The 24,284-nt window shown below is 40.5% G+C and overlaps 1 protein-coding gene and 1 pseudogene across 1 annotated transcript; both read left to right on the forward strand.

The window, feature by feature from the left end:
- The first annotated feature begins 907 nt into the window (after positions 1–907).
- c4b (complement C4B (Chido/Rodgers blood group)) lies at positions 908–13,612 on the forward strand. The gene is made up of 41 exons (XM_068569499.1): positions 908–991; positions 1,201–1,390; positions 1,482–1,656; positions 1,772–1,842; positions 1,932–2,020; positions 2,122–2,204; positions 2,293–2,380; positions 2,918–3,041; positions 3,153–3,294; positions 3,620–3,732; positions 3,820–3,978; positions 4,071–4,238; positions 4,335–4,526; positions 4,694–4,837; positions 4,951–5,074; positions 5,438–5,503; positions 5,617–5,829; positions 5,950–6,064; positions 6,323–6,393; positions 6,488–6,627; positions 6,747–6,962; positions 7,148–7,199; positions 7,300–7,389; positions 7,474–7,680; positions 8,155–8,230; positions 8,376–8,568; positions 8,685–8,780; positions 9,615–9,777; positions 10,164–10,357; positions 10,497–10,655; positions 10,746–10,805; positions 10,879–10,969; positions 11,056–11,227; positions 11,355–11,445; positions 12,090–12,164; positions 12,239–12,341; positions 12,437–12,526; positions 12,638–12,742; positions 12,847–12,930; positions 13,039–13,171; positions 13,246–13,612. The coding sequence occupies exons 1-41, from the start codon at positions 930–932 to the stop codon at positions 13,385–13,387; spliced, it is 5,121 nt and encodes a 1,706-aa protein (XP_068425600.1). The 5' UTR covers positions 908–929; the 3' UTR covers positions 13,388–13,612.
- Positions 13,613–19,648: 6,036 nt separating this feature from the next.
- LOC137781707 (tenascin-like) lies at positions 19,649–23,896 on the forward strand (annotated as a pseudogene).
- The last annotated feature ends 388 nt before the right edge of the window (positions 23,897–24,284 follow it).

The raw sequence follows: 24,284 nt of genomic DNA on the forward strand, positions 1-24,284 counted from the left end.
TACTGACAAAGCTGATGCATTTACATGCAGGTTTGATTCATGTTAAATGTAAATTTGAAAGAAAAATAATGAAGTTGAATCACTGTGTTTAATCTTGAATGGCATGATGTGTAATGATACACTTGAAATAAAATATCTGTTATTGCTTTTGTAACTGTTAACTGCATCTACATGAAGTTGTTCATGTTGAGGAAAATAAAGTGTGTGACCTTGTCTCTGCATATATTTGTTCATTGCTGAGATCACAACCTTCTCTCTGTGTTGTTCTCATAAAAACTGTTTCATTTTTTCCCAATCAGAACACATTCATCCATTCATTTGTTATTATTACACAGAGTTATACATAAACTACACAGAACATGTATGTGTGATAAATAAGAGTATCTTTTAACCACTGGTAAGAAAGAAAATTCTGTAGCTAGGGAGAAATACTGGAGCTCTATTTTGGCAAATCTGAACCAGCGAACAGTGCTCCTCCCATTCCAATTCCCATAAACCGAAACTTGATTTCTTGTAAATCACATGGAAATCTGTGTGACTGCACTAACCAATGAGGGAATGGGTACATATTTGGGTACACATTGTGAAATAGAAACAAACACTTCCCATGCAGCAAGCCAAGCAGTGATTAAAACAGACTTTTTTCAAATCAGACACGTTGATTTGATATGATTTCGACATGTTATGTCTGCCAGTATGATGATTTTCTCAGTTTATGCATCGCATCACCAGTTAGCATATGATACATTAAACATAAATATGAGGAATGATACTTCCTTCCAGGTCATCTTAGGAGAAACAAAAAAAAAAAAAGGGGGAGGGTATTGAGACATCTAGCCAAGGATTGAGAAATACAGGGGTGCATAAATCACACAAGCCCAGTTAACCAAAAGCTTTGTCAGAGCAGGAAAAGAAATAGAAGCTGCACAATGGAGTGCCATATCTTTTCCTTTATGTTCCTGATCTTGACTATGGAGTGTTCAGCAAGCCGGTAAATATAGAAACAGTTACAATATTTGCTATCATTACCTGTATTAGTTAACATGTGTTTATAGCATGATGTTTAATTATTATCATTTTGCTATGAGGTTATAGATCAAACTAAATATGCAACATTGCGGATGTGTATTTGTATAAGCATGGAAGTCCATGAATGCAACATAGAGCATTGAAGGTGCTATGTTTCCTCTTTTGGTGCAGATTCTTCATCTCAGCCCCCCGTGTGTTTCATTTGGGTGTTAATGAGAAAGTTTTTGTCCAGATGGGAAACTCTTATCTCAATAGAGCTGTCACTCTCTACCTGGAGCACGAGAGTACCAGTACTGTTGTGTCTGGGAAGAAAACCACTCTGTGCACTAAAGAAGGGGAGATCACAACGGTTGAGCTCATGGTATAAGAAACATCCCCACTCATCCAAAAGCATCCATTTTAGAGAGGACTAAGATGTCAATGACCCAAACTTTTATTGTGCATTTTTACAGATAGACAGGAAGATTATGGTAAGATTGCCTCGATATAATACTCTAAGATACTTGCTGCTGGTGGCAGAGAGCCCCTCCTTCGGTACCAGGAAGACAACAAAAGTCATGGTATCAAAACACAGGGGCTACATCTTCATCCAGACGGATCAGCCGATCTACAACCCAGCACAGAAAGGTAAGAGAAAAGTAAAACAAATCAGCAGAAAGGTCAAATCAGGTGAAAGAATGCTCCACTCAAGAATTGAGGAATTGTTTTGAAAGCCATTTCATGTTGACTACTGATCTTCTAGTGAGGTACAGGATGTTCACGCTTGACCACACCATGAGGCCTCATGAGGAGACTTTCCATATCGCAGTATATGTGAGTAACTGAAGAAGACTTTGGCAGGTCTGCATGAATGACTTCGATGGTTTAATGTCATGATTCATGCTTTCATCACGTAATTACAGAATGCTGTTGGAAATAGAGTAATGAAGACACTGAAGACCGCCAAGGGAGGAATACTCCAAGGCAATTTCATCATACCTGATGTATCAAAGTATGTCAACACAGCTTTACAAAACAAACAGCGTCTAACATTACAGCAAAAGCAACTTTTATACACTGTAATAACGACACATGTGTGTTTTGTTTATAAAGATTGGGCACATGGACGATCACAGCACACTATGAAGACGATGAAGCAAATGCTGCTTCCCGAGAGTTCAAAGTCCAACAATTTGGTAAGCTTGGTTTATTTGATTTCAACATTTTCCTCTTGGTTAATATTAATAGAGTATACCTCTGAAAAATGTTTTCTTTGTTACTCAGTTTTACCGAGTTTCGAGGTGACCATTGCAGTGCAGCAGAACTATATTTTGTTGGAGGCAGAACGGTTTGACTTCTCCATCTTAGCAAGGTAAGAGTGATTAGTTCCCCATCGAATATACTTTACTACCAAGTTTTTGTGTGAAAACAGCATTAATCAGATTGACAGTTTTCAGCCTAAATACAATTAAAATCTGCCCAATTTGATAAAAAAAAAAACATCTCAAAACATGACCTTGCCAGAAAACCATTACACTCTCAACAGAAAAAGACATCACAACCATACAAATATATTTAGCGGCATTAAATAACCAAAAATAAAATGTTCCTTATATAGTCTATCGCGACTCATAAAAAGGGCAGTCGGACAACCAAATACACAAATTTCCACTTCAATGTCAATAATAGGTCCTGCTTTAACTCAATAGCTTAGTAGCTAATCATAAAACCCCCAAATGAGCTAAAAGTGGCAAAAATCACTGTTTTCACAAGAAGAAAAGCATAAAGCTATTTTTAAACATGCATTTTACAATAAAGCATGACATTATAATCTTTCAGTTGCTTGTTTGAATCTTTACCACAACTGTTACATTCTCAGACTCTCTTTTTGTCTTAACTTTCTCTCTAGGTATTCATATGGCGAGCAGGTTAAAGGGGCTTACCGCTGCCAATTTGGAGTGATTGAAAAAGATAAAACCCGGAGCCAGGATGTGAAGCCTGTGTTTATGAGGGGGATGAACTTAACTGGTTCGGTGAGGAAACCGATACAAAATGTCATTTCAAGATCTGAGATCAGATAATCTGGTAATATTTGCCATACGTTACAGTACTTGACGATCAACAATGTATGCCACTTCTTGCAGGTCGAGGATGGAGCTGCAACAGCTTCTTTTCAGATAGAAGACTTGATGGTGCACCTCCAAAAACAGCAGAACAAAACCCGCTCCGAGTTACAGCAGAGTGGAGCGCAACTCTTCTTGAGAGTATTTGTCACCAACATCCAAAGTAAAGGATACTCAGTCACACTATGAACCAATGTTTGAACTAGCAATCATATGCAAAAAGATCATATATTTTATGTTTAAAAAAGCATGTGCTCTGCACAGTAAACTCATGTTTTCTCCTGTTAAATGTTTCTTGTTATGCAAATCTTAGAAAGTACTGTCAATATCACATTGAAAATAAAAAGAATTATATTAATGCTACAACTACTTCTAGTAATAATGATAACTCATCACAACATTGAATGACAAATACCGTGCGATGTATACAAAGAAGTGAATTGTGATTTTTTTTTTATTACATCTGATATCGGCGTTTTATGACCCAGGTGGTGAAATACAAGAGGCAGAAGTCTCCCTTCCTCTCGTCGCCCACAAATACACCATAGACCTCTCTCGAACTCGCTCACATTTCCTTCCTGGATATCCTCTAGATGTGGTGGTATGCATGAAACGAACGGGGGGCACACACATGTGTAATGACTGTGATGATTGTGCCTGTAAAATATCTCGTTTCTTGTCATTATAGGTGGTCGTGCGTCTTCCAGACGGGTCCCCAGCAGCTGGTGTGCCAGTAAAGATTGACGTACCACTATTTTCAGAGAAATCTTGGCAAGGAAGCACCAACCAGGAGGGGGCGGTGTATCCTGTCTTCAATATTTTCTCTGAAGCTCAGACTACTGTTGAAGTTTGTATCCCTGATCAAACAACACAGTGTATTATCAGATTGATAAACCACTGGATTTTCCTTGAGTTCAGTTGATTTGTTCTCTTCATTAGGTGTCGGCAGGTGGCCAGCGACAAAGCAAAGTCATTTCGAGGGCTTCATCTCCGGGTAACAGCTTCCTTTACATGAGTATTCTTCACAAGATGTACTCTGTGAACGAGCAACTCAAAGTATCGTACAACACCGTCAATGCCCCAGAACGTGGGTTTATATACTACATGGTGAGACATAACTGAGTGAATACAACAAAGTCTAATTTGACAAAATGAAGCAACAGTTTCTTACGTCGTAACAATTTTAAATTGACTATGTTGTAGGTCTTAAGTCGCGGGATCCTAATAAAAAAAGGCTCTTTAGAAATTGGAATCGCAGTCACAAACAACCTGCAAATAACATCTGATATGGTGCCATCCTTCCGTCTGATTGGCTACTACTACAACGAGGCTGGGAACATCATTGCGGACTCGGTGTGGGTAGACGTCGAGGATGAATGTGAGCTAAAGGTCAAGGTGAGTCAACAGAACAGATACAGACTGACTTCTGCTTGCTGTGTTTGAGTAAGCCTGCTGCAAAATAATGTTGCATCGTTATCATTGTCATTCTTTGGGCAACACAATTTTTCCTGACTAGTTTAGTTTCAACTACTGAACTCATGCGGTTTCGTGTGCATACTCAGGTAGAACCAAAAGGCCCGTTCAAACCTGGAAACCCATGTGCGATAGAAGTTGATTTATATGGTCAGAAAGCCAAAGTGGCTTTGCTGGCTGTAGATAAGGCTATCTACGCTCTCAATGCCGATAATAAACTCACAGCCAAACAGGTAACACTTTTACACATACTCTCTCTCTCTCTCTCTCTCTCTCGCTTACAACACACTGAGGTTATTCAAACCAAACATTCAGATAAAGTAAATCACTTCTTCCAACGTTCCAGGTGTTTTCCTCCATGCAGTCGTATGATCCTGGTTGCTCATACGGAGGAGGAGCTGACCCTGCTTCTGTGCTAACAGATGCTGGCCTGTCCTGTGTGTCTCAGTCTCAATCAATGTGGAAAAAGAGTACGACAGAAACACAACTTTTCTTCCTTAAATCTTTGAAAATACATCATCTATCTAGCTTACATTGTCTTACAGTAGATTTGTCTAGATTTAATAAAGATGGTCTCCAGTTTACAGTAGATTACTATATCCACTATATAGCGCTTTAATATAGCCCAAGCTTTATGTAATGGGATGGAGGCTTTTGCGGTGGGATCCAACCAATATTGCATTTGATTCAAAACTAAATAAAACCAAAAGTAAATACTACGACAGGTCGTAGGAGAGAATATTGAATAAGAGTAAAAGGCATGATTATAATGTAGCAGCTATCCACTTCCTTATCCCAAGCTGAATTGTAATGCTGCCATCCCACTTTTCCAGGCTGTGATTCACAAGCCACACGTCAAAGGCGTGCAGTGGAGCTTCAACAAGAAATGATGACCTTAAGTAAGACAACGTTCTGGTATTATGACTCTGGTCAGAGCTAATGTGAGATACTTCTGCAAAGAATATACTATGAAAATAGGTCGTTTATTTTTTTTTGTTAATGTCCCTTTCAGAATCAAACTTTTTCGATGATCATTTGCAAGACTGTTGTGCTCGCGGGTTTTCTCTCATCCCTATGAGACGAACATGTCAAGAAAGAGTGAAGAGAGTCTCTCTGGTGGAGCCAAACCCTGCATGTGCGGACGCCTTCTTAAAATGCTGCCTTGAAGGCGAGGCTCTAAGACAAAAACAGATACGAGAGGATGCCCTGAATGGACTTGGCAAGAGTGAGAGGAAATTATCATGTGAACATTAAAAACTTCACACACACCTGCTTCGATAGCGTCGAATAAGTATGCTCCGATTTTCAGAGCGTATGTACAAACATCTCATTTTCTCATTTTCAGCTGCTGACCTAGCTGACCTTGAAAAGTACTTCTTCGACACTACTGATCAGTACATTCGACGATATTTCCCCCCAAGCTTTGATTTCAAAGAATTTACTGTAGATGGGAAATTAAGGTAAGAAGTGGACAGTTTTTTTTATATTTTCATGTAATATTTTCATTTCCAGTGAAAGACAGTGGCTATTCTTACAGCTGTTAAAACCTTTGCTACGACATAGTTTTGTTTGTATCTTTTTGCATTTGTTCCTGTTTGTTTGGTGTAAGTTAATCTATGCAATACCTTAAGTCTACTGTATAAACGACAAGAAAAAAATTATATATATATGTTTGTCAGATGCATTTTTAAACCCGTTAATTATTTGAAACCCCTTAGGTATCCTTTGACTCTACCTGACTCCATCACCACATGGGAGATTCAGGCCGTCACTTTATCTGCAGCCTCTGGTAGATGCTTCCCGTTCCACAATTGCTTTTGGATATTTGGAGGGTTTTTTTTTTCGATAATAACTGCAATTCACTTACACTATGTTTCTTTCAGGTTTCTGTGTAGTTAAGCCGTCACAGATCAAAGCATTTAAGCGGAGATTTGTTTCTCTGCGACTTCCTTACTCAGTGAAGAAATATGAGCAACTATCCATTTCACCTGTTATCTACAACTATGAAGATGAAGAACTACAGGTAGAAATCATCTTACTGACGGACATTGAGTGGCACTAAAAACAACAAGCCCCTATTATACACATTTTAATTAAATTCTTGATATTATTTCTTCTGTCTGGACGCCTGCATTTGCATAGGTTGCAGTTCATATGGAACAAACTGAAGGCCTTTGCTCCCCCGGCTCAGCCACGGCCACATCTTTTGTTACCATTACCGTGGCGCCACAGTCTTCCCAGTTTGTCTCCTTCTCTGCTGTCCCCATGGTAACTGGCTCGATACCCATCAAAATACATCTCTATGACGTAGAGAATGAGTGGGAAATAGATGCAGTTGAAAAGACTTTGAATGTGTTGGTGAGTGACAAACAAATTATTTGATTTCCATGCAAAACAATTTCAGAATAGTTGCCTACCTGACAACATATTCATGGACATTTGACATATTGGAAGTTATATTGGATCTAAACTTACGTAACATGTGCATAATTTCAAGTGTAACGCAAGGGACACGCAGTAATCCGCTCTCTATTTGGTTGTAGGCAGAAGGACTAGAAACGAGAGTACACTCAACCCTAGTGCTTAAATTAGATGGTGAGTTATTTCAGTATTTCTTAGTGATACTTGCATGGCAGTCGTTATTCTTAATTTTTTCACATTTACTTTAATCAATTGACTTCTTTCCATCTTATAGGGAGGAGCACAAAAAGCATGCATATTAACGACAGTTTACCAGAGAACAGAGTCCCTGACTCCAGCTCCAATATTTTCTTTTCAATGGAAGGTATGTGCTGTTTGACACAGACATACAATTCACAGACCTTTTTAAATGACAGCGTATTAACCCTCCAATGTTTTTATCTGACAGAGGCTGGATTTGGCGGTTCACATGCAAGGAACCTTCTTTCTCCCCAGAAGGTTGCGAAACTGATCGTATTGCCGACAGGATGTTTAGAACAGACGATGGTGCGACTGGCCCCGACATTGTCAGCCCTCCGCTACATTGACCTGAGTGAGCAATGGTTCAACATGCCTGCTGGTAGCAGAGACGACGCCCTTGATAAAATCGAGAAAGGTAGAAAGTGATCAATTGTTTAATGTCTTTCAAACAAATTGAGAGAGAAGAAGAATTTTTTTTTTCTTTTTTTTTTTGCCAAAACTGAATTCTGTCATCATTTCTAAGGACCTCATCGTGAGTTTATGTTGATAGTTTTTGCGTTTGCAGAATCTAAAGGTGGTCTCTCAGTTTCTGTCACACTCTGGGCCACAACAAGGTGTCTTGACCACAACTGGATAGTTTTACGTTGGCATTGTGGGATGTAATCATCCTTTTATCCTTTATTTCATTCATTTCAATTTAGTTTGCATAGACCAAATACACACATTTGCCTCAAAGGGCTTTACAATCTATACACATACAATATCCTCTGTCCCACAACCTTCACATCAGTACAGGAACCTCCGATATAACCCTGCTCCAGATCTACAGGCCGCTAACAAACAACAATTGTTATGTTGTTTGTAACAACGCTAAAACTTTCTTTGTCAGGTTACGTAAGGATTTTAACATACAAGAAAGCCAACGGTTCTTATGGACCATGGAGTTCAGTGCCATCTAGTAATTGGTGAGTATGGGTTTTATGCTGCTGTAATATTTGCTTTCAATGTTTCACATTTTAAATCAACAATCTCCATTTCCAAGTATCTGAAATAATAAACAATGTATTTTTCAAACCCTTTCTCCTGGGTTTTTCCGTCTCTCGTCCGCAGGATGACTGCCTTTGTAGTAAAAGTGCTATCGTTAGTGGCGCAGCGTCAGACAATGGATTTTGGACAGCACGGCAGGAAGGCTGTGTTTGTACCAGAAGATGAGATCAGTCACTCAGTCAGTTACTTGCTCTCAGTACAGAAGACTGATGGGTCATTCCGTGACCCACATCCAGTGCTACACAGAGGAGTACTGGTAACCTCTATTGCATTCATATTAAAACATGCATAAACATAGAACCATATTAAATGTGTCAACAAACTTAATAGTGGTAATTTGAATGCAGTATTGTCTTTGTTTGTTCAAAACAGAAAGGTCAAGACCAAACTGCATCCATGACGGCGTTCATAAATCTTGCACTGCACCGGTCGCTTCAATTCCTGCAACCCCAATTGAAGAGAACAGCGGTGAGAGAACGACTTATTGCCCTTGGTGACTGTTTGTAGCCACGCTTGCAGTGTTTTTCATCTTTTCAGATGGCAACACATTGGTCGAAACTAAATCTGCAGACATGAATCGGTTGTATATACACCCTAACAAAGTTGGGTGAATTCCATTTCCTTTAGCGCCACAGTGAAGTTAACATGTGTGGTTTGTAAATTAAATTAAGTCAGTATGTGTAGATCCCACATGGACAACTTAAACAGTCCATATTTCCTTTACAAGTGCTTCTCCTTCCGTGAGACTTCTGTCACTGCTCTACCTCTTGCAAAACCTTCAACTGCTCGCTTGCAGGTGTTTTTTCTTTTTGACACTAAGTTGGCTGTCATCATTATATCACTTGATTTCATTGGTTATAATCTTTGGATTGTCCGGATATTACTCCCTACACAATAGCAAGGTGGCGGTATTAAGGTGGTTTGCAGTGCGCCTTTAAACATTTCTCTACTATGTCTCAGAGGTAAATATTGTACTTTTTCCTCTTGACATTGATTTGCTCTCATACAAATACCTGCAAAACCAAAGGCATTCCCAGCAGCCTTCGTTTTCCTCTGTGCAAATCAGCAAACGTTAGCATGCTAACAAGCTAAAATAAGATGGTGAAAAATGCCCTAAGAGCAGGTTGTCGTGTTGCTGTACTCATTTATCTCAAAGCACTGCTGTGCCTGCAGCCTCACAGATGTATTAGTGTGGCTGTCGACTGTCAGCTTTGTTACTGTGAATCTTCTTTGACTGTATGCCTAATTTGCAAAGAAGATTAAATGTAAAATAACAATGACTGCCCTCATGCTACTTTCTAGGAAGAAAGCATTGCCAGGTCAACAACATACCTCCTGTCGCAGCTTGAGGGGCTTCAGCATCCCTACGCTGTTGCCATTACAGCCTACTGCCTTGCAGTTTGCCTGCCACAGGGAACAAGTCCTTCATCTGCCTGGACAAAGCTTCAAACACTGGCGACTAAAGGCATGTCCAATCAAAGCATAATGGCATAGGCGATATGGATAAAAATATGGAATTTCCTGTTGCCTTACATACCCTGAAACAATCAATTCAGCCAGTTGAGTATAACCAACTGAGAGACTGACTATGTTTAGTACATTAGGTAAATGAGTTAATTTACAGGATCTACAAAACATAGTTATAGCCTGACAAAGCAAAGTATTCAATTACACTGATGCAACAATCACATGTTGCCATGAAGCTGAACAGTACGTGGCAGAGTGATTATCAGTTGATCAAGTAATATGATCTCATATTATATCGCCCCACTCTAAGAGACAACCAAAATGTGTACCACAGATTGCTATTGTTCTGGTAATTTTTACTTATTGTCTATTTCTAATTATCAGGGACAAATGACTGTTACCTATGGACAGCAAATGCAGATGTACAGAATAAAGCACAAGCAGATGCCATCACAGTAGAGACTACAGCCTATGCCCTCCTAGCAGCAGTGGAACTCGGCCATACCGAGTGGGCAGACCAAACAGCCTGCTGGTTAACCACTCAAGAAAACTATTTCGGAGGATACAAATCATCACAGGTAATTGGGATGCTGAATCAAGAATCATTTGAACCCTAAGAATATCTTCCTGTGGGCAGAGACCCTGTATCCATTTGGTCCTATGTCTTACAGTTTAGCCCAGATTAACGTGTTAGTAATGTTTTATTACCATGCAAAGGATACCATCATGGCATTGGAAGCCCTCGCAGAGTATGAGCTGAAGAGGAACGTCCGCCCTGAAGTAAATCTAATAGCAGAGTTCACAGTCCAAGGAAAGCTAAACATTGTGAAACTTGCATTGGACAATAATAAGGGGAAGGTGGAAACAGATCTTAAGGTATCAATAGGCATCATCAAGATTTTCACTAAATACACACAAATATTTGATCTCTTTCTTCGATTACAGTTCTTGTGTTATTTGTTCCAGAGATTTTCAGGGAACAACATTGCGGTGAAAATAACAGGAAAAGGCGAAACCAAGCTTAAAGTAAGTTTGATTTATGTTTGTACACGGTGAAAGGGATCCATATTTTTCAAGAAATCATCAATCTCTTTGGCAGATTGAAAGGGCTTACCATCTGATGGACCTCAAGGACGATTGTGACCAAGTGTCTATAAGCGTCACAGTGGAGGGGAAAGTGATGTACACCGGTGAGCTTTTGACACTGATAAGAAGTCCCAACCACATGTATTTCAAAATAAAAGCTTTACATTTACATTAACTTCTGTCTCCCTAGCTAAGGTCATAGAAAACTATGAATACTACGATGACTATGAAACCACCGAGGAAAAGAAGGTGCGCGTGTCACGATCAGCAAATGACTGGCTCGATGCTCACACCCGAAACAGAAGAGACCTCGCCAACAACTTAAATTTAGACGAGCATGTCACCTACACAGTCTGCGTCAGGTTAGTTGAATGAGACTCACGTCAAATTCGCTCTTCAAAAGGACCCATGAGACATGAGAGATGAGTATGAAGTCATAAATCAGTGACTTTCTCAGCCTGTTTTTTTTCGTTGTTTTTGTATGTGCAGTAACAGCCTGAACAGCACTCTCACAGGAATGTCTATCGCTGACATCACACTTCTGAGTGGATTTGAGGCTGTAACTCAGGACCTGGACGCGGTTAGTGGCTCTACCTCCACTTCGTCTTTGGGTCTTTCTTATTTCCCAATGTTTTGTACCCCCTCAATTCCTCGCTCCTCCGGCTTGTGACTCCGGAAATCGATGGCAGCGGTACATCTTGAGGGACATCCCAACTCCAAAAATGCATCTCGAGGAGCGAGGAGGCTTGCCAAATGATCTCTGAGCGATATGTGTATCCTTTGCTGTGTGTTTTTGGGACATGTAAACAAATAAAAGAGGCATGACTTCTGTTAATGCTGAGTGAAGCCAATGAAGAAGTGTCTTAAAACTTCTGTCAATGCAGAAGTGTCTTAAAATTTACTCTTCTGACCAGCAACTCATCCGTTTAAAAAAAAAAAAAAAAAGTCTGATTGTATGGATATGTATGAGAAAATTACTGTACTTCTCTCTTGATTTATTACCTCAGTAAACATTGAGTATATGATCTCAATGAATCTCTATTTTCAAGTCCTTTAAAGCTGCATGATGTTCATTCAGAAATGATGGTCCCTTTTCCATTCAAATAGACCATAAGAATTACCATAAGCTAAGTTTAGTGAGCCTTCATTCTTAACCTACAAACATGAAAGTGTATGATTTAAGAGTGGACGTTGTAAAAAGAAAAAACTTTTGTCTCTTTGTAGCTAAAGAAGTCACCTGAGCAATACATTTCCCATTACGAGATCTCAAACGGAAGAGTGCTGATCTACTTTAATGAGGTAAGGCTGAAATCTATTTACATACACGCAGATTCTACATGTTCAGTACTAAAAGATGTATTTTCTCTCTCTAGCTCTTTGAATCAAAGGAATGTATTAGTTTCGATGCTGTACAGAGAGTACCAATTGGTCTTCTACAGCCCGCTCCAGCTGTATTCTATGATTATTACGAACCAAGTAAGCTTTTTATTTGATATTTTGTGTCAAGATAAAGGGAACATCTTTGTTTTATTCACCAGGAATTTCTGAATTATATTTGTGCCCCATTTCAGACAGAAAGTGTACTGTGTTCTACTCCGCCCCCAAACGGAGCAAAATGGTCTCCAAACTGTGTTCAGAGGATGTGTGCCAATGTGCAGAAAGTAGGTCATTCCACGAAGACCCATATAGATAAACATCCATGAATAAAAGTAACGTTACCCTTGAGGTTTGTATAAATAATTCAAATGGCATGATGTTCATCTTTTCTTTAGGACCATGTCATAAAATAAAAAATACATTCCTGTCAGAACGTGGTCGGGGAATCACAAAGTATGCCCGTTCAAAACATGCTTGCTTCTTCCCAACAGTAGATTACGGTCAGTACTGCACAAATTACATCATGGTGTAAATGATCTACTGTCACCGTGACCTTGAAGGTCTCCAATCCATACTTTCATAGTGACACTCTGTTTTATTTCAGCATACATGGTTGAAGTCCTCAATGTGTCCATGAAGAATAACTTTGAGCTGTACAACATTAATGTAAAGGAGGTACTCAGATCACGTAAGTAAACTGTAACCACAAGCCTTCGCAGATGCCGTAGCATTGACCTTTGAATGTCTGCGCTTGAAAGAGGTATCGTAAATATAACGGCAATCATCTGTCGTCCAGATGGAGACATCGAAGTGAGTGAGAATTCGATTCGAGTGTTTGTTAAGAGGCAGCAGTGTAAAGAACAGTTAGACGTGGGAAACCAGTACCTGCTCATGGGAAAAGATGGCTCCACAACGGACTCAAATGGAATGTAAGTGTCGTTGATAATATTAATGGAAGTATTATTTTACAACAATTGATACTCATTCTTTTAACTTCTTGTAGGATGCAGTATCTGTTGGAGTCAAACACCTGGGTTGAAAGAAAGCCTTCTGCAGAAGAATGTAAAAAATCTGCATATAAAGTGGCCTGCAGAGAGTTTAACGTGTTTACAGATGAGTACAAGATAGACGGCTGCAGACAGTGAAACGGACACATTACTTTAATCAAACTTTTGCTTTAGTAGTTTCCCATGGGATGCTTAGTCAGCATGGATGTTTAGAGCTCTTTTTTTTTTTTAACCGTTTATAATCATGAAAGCATAGTATATGAAGAAACGTACTGAGACATCATTGCTTGACTCCACTATAGTATAACGTTTTCGATACTTACAATGTGACCATTAATCATGTCTTTATGTCCAATGCAGCTACAGTCTTTAAATAAATTCATGTTTGCTAATATCTTTGTATGTGTTGGGATCATTATTTGAGAATGGAACTTCACAGCAACTGAAAAACAACCGTTTTCTCTTTTATGTCGCTCCAAATAGTGGGATTCAGTTGGGTGTACTGGTTTGATTTAGCTTTTCCTGCTGAATATATTTTTTTTTTAATGTTTTTTTTTTTCTTTTACCGGCAGTAACGGCTCTGAGAGGGGTCTCTGTGCTCAATGCAACCCCCCTCAAAGCTACCCCCCTCCTAACTTAACATCTGCAAGGTAAGGAAGAAGGGAGACGGGGAGTGGTTTGGGGTCAACAACACAGTGACTACACATAAAGTGGCAGAAGAGTCTGCACATAAGACTGGCTCGCTTACTGCCAGTGGAGTTACACAGAGACAGAATTTGGATCAATCATCAGCTCATAATGATAATAGAACTTCATTTGCTCTCGAGAGCAAACAGTCCTCTTTTTGCAATTTGCTCCAGTTAGAAACCTGCTGCAGACGAGTGCAATTATATAACACGTGTTGTGTGATATAGAGAAAAGTTGTGGGAGAAAATGAAGGGTAGTGGGAGGGAGCAGTGCTGCAGGAGGAGGAGAGAGGCATGGGTGGCAAGGAACAAGCAAGGACTTATGTGCTTATATTATTCTAATCTCTGAGGCCGGGTCCAAAGTCAGCAACATGGGAGTACTGGCCATCACTTCAATCACAGCCAGATCAATGCCTGCACTGTTTCAGCCTTCGCTATTAGACATTTCATTAAATTTGCATCAATAAAGGGTAAAGAAATATGCAAACTTCAGCGTCACACATTTTGATCTACTTTAGTACCCCGGTGGTGGCCAACAGCAACAGCACATTTAAGTGGAAAAAGTGGTCTTCTTTTTACTGTAACCTTCTCAAAGCTATCAATGCCTTGACATGACAAAGCAGTGTCGACTGCTTTTGATTGGAATCAATCAACTGTTACAGTTATTGCTCAGGCTGTTTGTGCAGCACAACAATGTACGCACAGTCTCTCAACAGAGACAGATTGACAGAGTGAATGATCTGTATTTTGTTTTATACTTTAGATTTGTGGATTTACTGTAAACACACATATTCCACCAGTACAGGCTCACCTCCTCTGAAATATGCTTGAGCATCAACTGTGAAATTGCCTGGGGAATTGTGAAATGTGCTCGGACGAGCAGAGGATATTTTGTTAGGTGTGCAGTGGCCTTAGTTGTTGAAGGTGTGTTTTGAGCCATTTTTCCAAAGGCCATCACAGGGTCAGTGGTTTGAGGGTGGTCTAAGGTGCAGAAAGGACTTGAGTGAGGGCGGAGCCGTTTCTGGAGGCTGCCAGCAGATGGAGGCACTGATGGAGTAGGACCACCCACTCAGGAGTCAACACTAAGGTAACAATTACAGTTTGATCTCAATGTCAAGGGGCCTTGGTCTTATTTGGATAGGCCTTTTTCACAGAAGACGTCTGAGGGATGTGGCAGTAAGAAAAGCCCATAATATTAAGACATAATTAATACAATGATGACTGGGTTTCATTTAGCTGCTTCAGTTTCAGGGTCTTGGCATGCTGGCTCACTGTGACCGTCATGAATTACTGAGACACTTCAAAATTGTTCGGTTAATGTAATTAGCAAACACAAAAGCTTTTCCTATGACCTAAGTCAAAATGTCCGCTGTGAAAAAGGCCTTTGCCAGGGAAGCAATTGCCTGATGTGAAGTATCACTTTTTTTTCCTGAATTCAGCCCTAAATGGATACAGATACAGATACAGAGTTAGTTAGAATAAAAGAGTGTATGGGATTAAGCATGTGTATGCATGCAAGGGTGCAGGCGTTTGTATTGAATTGTTTATCTTCAGCAGTTTCCTTGGTCTGGCCAGATGTGCATGACCTTATGCTTCCAGTATGTCACTCTTAGTCACGTCCTCTTCTAATGTCATCCACAAACAAATTAATCAATCAAGCTTTGCCATAATTTACACATTTACACATGTAAAAAACAACCCTTCCTCAAATACCATTCACTTTTATAGCCATTAGCAACCATGCCCTTTGCTGTACGTTCACATAGTGCTGACTGGCAATTGGAATAACAACAATAACTATTGGCCACTTTATTGTCTACTAAATTGCCATGCTGCAGTAATGCACTGTAGGTTAGTTGTCTTTCAGGATCAAAACATGGTGGACGTGCCAAGAAAAACGCATTTGCAGCAAAAATATCTGCAGGTAAATATATGTTTTTACTGTGAGGGTTCTTACATATACACAGACCCTGCAACATATATAGAGCGAGGACATGTAACAGTAATAGACTATGAGAGAGCGGTTTCTTCAGCATTGACCACAGTCTCTCAACTGTTATGCAAAATGCTTTTACTCGCTTACGGTCTTAGTGACTCAATCATTTGATGGTTTAATGTATTTCATCATGTGTAGAGTGGCCTAACTGTATAGAAACAAGAAGTCACAGGCCAAACAATAGTGAATGTGTTTTCAACCAGTTACAATGCAAGACAATCTGTATGTCTAGACCCAAAAGTGTTATGTGCATTTTCATTTTCTATCAAAAAACTACATAAACACTACTAAACAGTGTAACGTTTACATTACATGACAGTAATTTATTGATGTGGAGAAAAGGTGCTGTTGGTGTTAATGTGCTGTTGGTTTATTAGAAATATGCTAAAGCCAAATTCTAGTTTTTAAAATTGTTTTTATTATGCATAAAGCTATGCATTAATTATACAGGGTGAGTGACCATCACCAGTTTCAATGTGTTAATCTCAGGAAGCACTTTGTATTTTTAAATGCTTGGTTCTCATGTAACACATAAATAATGTTTGAAGTTGCTGTAAGAAATATTTTGTCTGTCATCATTGCAGATTTTCATTGGAAATTTTATTACAAAAAATATTTCTTAGAGTTTCTTTTTTTTTTTTTTTTACAAAACATGTGTGATATGTGAATCTTAATAAATGTCAGTTTGTCTTACAATAAGAAGCTCTAATGATTCGCTCTTGTAGAAGTAGGAACATGTCACTTATGCTCTGTTTGATCTGGACCTTGATTTACTTGTCTTCATGTGGTTTACAAAAGGTGGGAAGGTGGGTGGCCATTTGGTCAAAGATTTAGAGCCTTCACAGAGCATTCCTTAAATCTGGTGGATACTTGGTCACTTACATAACTCCCACGTAGTTACATCTCATTACTTCCAACAAACAGCCAATTCATATAGCGAGAGGTTCCTGTCCCCCAGAGTCCTCACTGAATACCTGCAGTGTTATGCTATGTATTCCAGCTGAATCATGATTCTCAGACGAGGGCTTTATTCAAGCAAAGCTGTGTCTAGGTGTTAATTTCCAGTATAAGTGAAGTGACATACAGCAGACACTGGAATTACTGTCGTCAGCCATGCAAAGCCGCAACATGCGGGCTATTTTTGCGTGAAGTAACAAAGAAAAATGTGCAGAATAGTTTCAGAGCAAAAGTCTGATTACATTATATTACACACAACAAACTATTCATTCGTCATATGATCAACGACTGAGGCTAAATTCTTGCCATTCAAATATATAAAGACATAGAGACAAAATCTGCAAAAATGCCATACTTTTTGGTCCAATACAAATATTTCCATAGTGTTTGAGAGAGTGGGACCACTAAGGCGTGGAGGAAGGAAGGGGAGGGGGGGGGGGGTCCTTAAGTAGGAGCTGACTATCACTCTCCTTCTTTCTAGTGGTGGTCCTTTCTCTCACCTCTCTCCTCCCTGAGCATATCTAGCTATTTGGGTGAGCTTTTCCAGCCAGATGGAGGGAGAAACACAAAGAAAGAGATAAAGCAAAGAACTAAATCATTACTCTGGTGAGTTCATTTTTTAATGGTATTTATTATGGAATCAAAGTGGTAACAATTTTATTGAATGGACTCATATCCTGTTTTGGTGTCCATTGAAATCCTTTTACATGGCTGAATTAATTCTCAGGGTTTTGAATAAGTACAATTGTGGAAAAAGGTCATGTTGTTGTATAAAAATGTGTTTTAATTGCTAAAAAGACTAAAATAGTTACACTGTAGTTGTTGCCGTAATTGGTGAACATGATGTGTAACTTTCAGGGTGCACATACATTTTGGTATTGTTATTTACCTGCTATCAGTTACCTCAATAATTTGTATTAGTTTTAATTATTTTTCATTCTGTCAAAATCAAAACTGTGCTAGTATGACATTTTATAATCTATAAGTAAAAAGTGTCCGTTAACTCAATCTATACTTGAGCCAATTATGCAGTTATTCCATGAACTCCAATGCAACATAAACAAGTTGCCTTGCTGTGTAGCAAAGCCTCCTAATTTGTTTACATGCTTCATGATTTATTGGATTTTCTGCAGTTTGAAACCAAAGACTAGGCCTATTTCTTTCAGTGGTTTTACGAGTTGTGGGTGCAGAGGATTATGTAACCTTCTGTATAGTGAAAGACATACAGTGTCCCACAGTTCTATACAGTGATGCTCTGTTGCCTCTCTGCATAGTCCCTCCAGCAGACTCTCGACACTTCCTGCTGAAGTCACCTTATTCCTTCCTGTTCAGAATCAACTCATTTAGATTTTGACTTTGGCTGATTTGAACACTGCTGCAATTCTTCCTTCTATAATAGTTTTTTTCTTCCAGTAGACACAGGTAAAAAAGGTTAAATATTTGTTTAAGAATATTGTGTTTAGTTTGATATTTCTGCTCAGTAATATATTTGTTTCAAGATGCTTTCTCTATTTGTTTCCAATGTCTTGCACTGGTGCGTCAATTTAAATTAAGACAGTTCAATAAACAGGTTCATATAAAAGAAACAGCTATATGTAGTCTGATGCAAAAAAAAAGCATCTTAGAAATATTCTGATATGCTTTTATGCATCAGTCCACAAATTATTTTGCACAGTGAACCTTCTCGAATGTCAGATAGAAGGTTGTCTTGAAATAAGTTTCTCAAACTGAATTGAAAAAGTAAGTGATGCTGCCCCTTGCCTTAGCAATGTCCCTTTTGAGCGAGGTAGTGTAGTGTCTTCATAGCCAGGAGTTTGTAAAAGGCAGCATCAAAATGTGAATAGGAACTCTATATGTGAAACTGGGGGGAAAGGCCATGTGCACAGCAAAGCTTTTCTTGGAGAAAAAATAAAATTTGGAATTAAATGTCAGCATCCAATTTGTTTACAACTGTGCTCTTTCATATTTTTTTCATTTCTAGGAGAAACCTGGCATAAAGTGGTGATAGAAATACAGAGGAAGGAGTTTATAATTCTACAGTAACTTACATACAGATCCACCAAAAGCAATTCCAGTTTTGGCTGCTGCTTCTGGCTCAAAATGCTGTTTACTCTGGGACTTCTCCTCCTTCTCACCCCATTTCCCTCTTTCCAATCACCAACCAATGAGAGGAGAAACTCCACCGGAAATGACGCATCCAAACCCAATGCTGTTTTCACCCTGTCAAAACCAAAAACCACTTCTGCCCTTGCCAAACAGACCATTCGCCCAACCCCAAAGCCAAACACAGTCAATCAGACAATTTTATCCACTCCAATAGTAAAGGCTTCTGCTGTCAGTGAAGTGAAGGCTACCAAAGCCAAGCCTGCCTCCAATGGAGCTTCAAATGTTCAGTCAACATCCCCAAAGTCTGCTCCCGCCACTGGGGTTAAAACCACCAAAAACAAGCCCACAGCTTCTTTGAATCAGACTCTTGTAGCTAAATCTCCCTCCACTAAAGACAAGCACGCCCCCACAGTGGTTCAAATTGCTCCGTCGACTCCAGCAAAGACCGCCACACCTGGTGGTTCTGCAGCCGACAAAGATAAAGTCACATCCTCTGAAAAGCGGAGCGCTGTCATCAAAGCTCCCATCGCCACCACCACCAAAGAAGAGGCGGGCCCCGCACAACCGATTAAGGTGGTCATCAGTAATGGCTGCGATTCCAGCGCCAACGCCAAGGAGCACGAGCTGAAGCTGAAGCCTGGCACTCCTCTGGTGATGACGCATAAGATCAGCTTGTTGTCCGGTGGATGCACTGGGGGGTGTGAGGCCGACATGTCTGCGCTGAAAGGACGTGTGGCCCGACTGGAAAAAGAGATGTCCTTCTTGAGAGAGAAATGTATAATTCTGTCATATTCTCCAGATTATTATATTTGACACAGGGATGTGGATTTAGTAATTTTGTATATTTCTCTTGCTGCCCAGGTACATGTTCTGCAAGTTGTCAAAATGACTGCAGTGGCAATGGGGAATGTGAGAAGGGGAAATGTATCTGCCAACAGGGATTCGTGGGTCCAGACTGCAGTAAGTGTGCACCAGGAGCTGAGTGTCATAAAAGTAAGTGAAAATCTGCACTGTTTTTCGGATGTGATTAAAGACATGTGTCTTTAAGTGAGAGAGAGTTATCCTTTACTTGTACTTCAACTAATATCTCATTAATACTTCAAACGTAACTTGTACTCTACCATTTCAGAAACCGCCAAAGGAAAAGTCAAGGCAACCGGGGAAACAGTGACCCTGCAGGTGAACAAAGACAAGGAAACCATGCAGGAGAAAACCACCAAAGTAGAGCACACACTCTTCAAGAAGAAGGAGCAGAAAAAAGGGTCTGACGCCAAAGAAACTGACACCAAACCCATAGTGTCAACTAATGCTAAAGCAGGCCTTGTTAAGACACAAACAAAACAAGAAGCCTCTGTGAAGAAAATTACTACAAAAGGCTCTTCGAGTGCCGCAAAGACCAGTCGCCCAACTGTTGGTCAAGTTCTGTTGAAACATGAGGGAAGAAAGCAGGAGGAGGCTCGTAAAGGCAAAACAACAATCCTGTCTAAAAAGGTCATTCAAAAAATTGACATCAAACTTGTTAAGGAAGGAACTGCCAGTAAAACACATCCTAGATCTGACCAACTAAAAGACGAACCTCAAACCAATGTAACCCAGAGTCATGTGAGGAAATCTAATGGCACGGCAAAAATTTTGACCATTCTGACAAAAGTCGAGGGGACCAACAAAACCAGGACAGGAAAGGAGAACTTGGAGCAATCCAAACTGGCTGAAAAAAATGTTACTCAATCATCTGGAAATAAACGCAGCAACAAGGTAAAGGCAGATACTACAAATGTGCAATCTGTTAACAACAGAAACACTGAAACTGGAAAAATCGGGAAAGACAAGCTTGCACAGCGGAGTCAGTACCTTGTTAATTCAACCATTGCAGTAACGTCAGTCGAGACTCAAGTTCTGCAGAATAAAACAACCGCCCACGGTTCTGGGAGCGTGAGAAGGATGGGAGCAACTGGATTAGGTTCTGTGAAGGTTGTGAACATCTCCTCCTACAGCTTCACTGTCACGTGGTCAGCACCACAAGGGATGTTCAAGAACTTCACGGTGATCCGAAGAGAGCCAGGGACAGGGGGGGACCAAGATGACCAAGAGGAGTTTGAAGACGAAGCTCTTGGTGGAGACAAGGCCTCCACAGTTAAGAACACAACTGAAGTCCACGTACAGAGTGAGAGCACCAACACGACTGCCAAATCTAAAGGTAAAGCTGAAACAAAGAGGATCTTTATGGTAGTCCCTGGCAACGTGCGCTCTGTGGAGTTCAGCAACCTGAGGGCAAACATAGGCTACGTCCTGTATGTGTATGGCACTGCAGCCGAGAGGAGATCAAAGATTCATAGAGCAACTGCGATTACAGGTAAGTCAAGTTGCGCTACATTTTTAATAAAAGCATGTATTCTCCGCAACTTCCAGGAACACAATTAGTACTGCGATTAGCAAAAGGTGAACACAAATCTCCTTGATTTCTCGAACCAGGTCCTGAGCCAGCCACAGAGATGGTTTTCAGCAATGTAACAGAGTCTTCTATCACTGTTTCCTGGTCCAAACCAAAGACAACATTCTCTGGCTTCAGGGTCATGTTCACCAACATCGTCACAGGTTTGTTTCAGGCCTGCCTCTACACTGCATCTGAGGACAAAATCCTCTTGCTTCATATCAGTTAGTGTGTTTCATTTCAATTGGTTCTGCATTGATTCTGTCAGGGTGATATGTGTGATGTATTATCCTGCCAGGGGAGAGCCGCTTTGTGACAGTGGAGTCGCAGCAATCTTATGTGGTTCTGTCCAAGCTGTCTGCTGGATCCTCCTACATTATCACTGTAACTACCACACATGGCAAAGCCCAGAGTGATGCGCTCTCATCCCTCATGACCACAGGTACACAGTTAGATTAGCTTATTATCATCTACATCAACTTGTTTTCTCTTAATGTGTGAAAAACCACAAGCAACACACTACGGATTCTGTCTTCACTGCAGTGCCCGGTCCTCCAACGCATCTGCAAGTTGTCAACGTGACAGATACTAGAGCTGTGCTGCAATGGACACCCAGTCTGGGGAAGGTAGACCGGTTCATCATCAGCTACGAGTCCTCCAAGAGTAAGTGTGGCATCAACTTAATAACCAACGACAAAGCGTTAACAACTATGCTACGCTACTTTATCAATTCTTCTTCTTGCCCCAGCTCCGAATGTGACAGTGACTGTGATGCTGTCTGGAAACTCTGTGGAGCACCAGCTGAGAGGCCTGCAGAGAGGCACCCTGTACACGGTCAAGGTCCTGAGCCAGAAGGACAGTCTGCAGAGCATGGTCATCTCAACTACATTTACAACCGCTAATGGTGAGCAAAGATTGCGGTCAAATACAGAGCTTGTGCGTAAAGTGTGTGAACTCACTACATTTTTGTGTCCCTCAGTGGTGAAAGCCAGTGAGGTTGGTACCCGTTCTGCTGTGATAGCATGGAGAACGTCCACTGTTGTTTATTACAGCTACAGGCTGATCTACCAGGTGGCAGGAGAGGAGACAAAGGTGATTCCTATTTCCTCATTCATATCACATACAGTCCAAAGAGAGTCACAACATTTACAGACTGGCCTAAATGTGTGTGTTTTTCTGTGTATACATTAGGAGGTGATCCTGGACCAGTCCATTACAGAGTATAAGTTGACAGGGCTGTTGCCAATGTCACGGTATATTGTTCTGGTACAAGGCGAGAGAGATGGACAATACACATCTGTTGTCACCACAGAATTCATTACAGGTGTTGTATATCATGTAACACTGTGTTCGCTCAATATTCTGTCCGACCAATACTTTGAACACAACAAATATATTCTTCTTCTTTTTCATCCTTTAGGCAAACTGCGTTTCCCTTACCCCACTGAGTGCTCTCAGGAGCTGCTGAACGGAGCTCTGCAGTCAGGAGAGCTGGATATCTACCCGCAAGGAAAAGAGGGGCAAGCAGCCAGAGTCTACTGTGACATGGAGACTGATGGAGGCGGCTGGACGGTAAGACAAACTGCTGTAATTTGAAATAGTTGTGCAGAGGAAATGCCAGTATTGTATTGGATAATGGACGCCAACCTGATGTGTGTTTGTAGGTGTTCCAGAGGAGGATGAACGGGAAGACAGATTTCTACAGAACATGGAGTGAATACGGTGCCGGCTTTGGAAACCTCAGCGAAGACTTCTGGCTCGGTGCAGTTGAAGCTAATTCTACTACCGTCACATCTGCATAAAACATACTTTAAATAAACTGGCCTGATCTGTTCATTTTAAATTTCTATCACTATTAGGAAACAATCTGCTTCACAACCTGACCAGTGTCGGCCCTGTGAGTCTGCGAGTGGACATGCGATCTGGGAATGATACCGCCTACGCTCACTACGCAAACTTCTCCGTTGAGTCAATGGAGAGGCACTATACTCTTGCAGTGTCTGGCTACACTGGAACTGCAGGTGAAATCTCTACTATAAATGAGCCGTTCATACTACGTTACGGTAAAGGTCTGACAATTCATACATCAATGTGACTATTTCTCCGTCCAGGTGACTCCATGAGGTACCACAATGGACGCCCATTCTCAGCCCGGGACAAGGACACCGATCCTCTGGGGATCCACTGTGCCAGGGCCTACATGGGAGGCTGGTGGTACAAGAACTGCTACAAGGCCAACCTCAATGGCCTATATGGCATCAGCAGTAATAATCAGGTACAATTCACCTCTCTGGGACATTTAACACTTTTATCTTCTTTTATACAACACACTAACTAAATAGCATCACTTCTGTGTCTCTGTTTTGAATCAGGGAGTAGTCTGGATAGACTGGAAAGGCAAAGACTCCTCCATTCCCTTCGTTGAGATGAAGTTCAGACCGTCCAGGTTCTCTCCTGCAACTCATGGCTAAGATTACGTCAGTCGTCCTTCAATTATTTGTGACAGATAATTAAAAGCTCCAGAAATCCAGAAGACAGTGAATCTCACAGTTGATGCATGTCACTTTTCAATTTTAAAATGAAATTGCATGTACAGTGGTTTCAGTAGCTATAACAACAGCTATCAGTACATTTGATTCAATGAGCAACGTTTGTTTTCTGTATTTTTCTGGAAATATACCAAAAGAGAGGAGAAATGTCTTTTGCAACTTTTTTTTGTATCTTGTTCTAATATTCTGCCTGACCCATTCATTTCAACACAGTTTTGTATTGACTCCAATACGTTCTTGTGCACCATCATAGTATGCCACCCCACTACTACTGTAATTGAATATGCACTGTCTCACTCCATTGGAATAA

The sequence above is a fragment of the Clinocottus analis genome, unplaced genomic scaffold (genome assembly GCF_023055335.1).
Source record: "Clinocottus analis isolate CAN_PGR_092001 unplaced genomic scaffold, fCliAna1.0.p SCAF_9, whole genome shotgun sequence".
In the NCBI taxonomy this organism is placed as follows: Eukaryota; Metazoa; Chordata; class Actinopteri; order Perciformes; family Cottidae; genus Clinocottus; species Clinocottus analis.

What these genes read in the sequence shown, in the direction of transcription:
- c4b (XM_068569499.1), top strand. Translation starts at nt 930, where the DNA reads ATGGAGTGCCATATCTTTTCCTTTATGTTCCTGATCTTGACTATGGAG. An exon ending in GTGGGTTTATATACTACATG is followed by an intron (nt 4,239 to 4,334) that starts GTGAGACATAAC and finishes ACTATGTTGTAG; the next exon opens with GTCTTAAGTCGCGGGATCCT. An exon ending in CCCAATTGAAGAGAACAGCG is followed by an intron (nt 8,781 to 9,614) that starts GTGAGAGAACGA and finishes GCTACTTTCTAG; the next exon opens with GAAGAAAGCATTGCCAGGTC.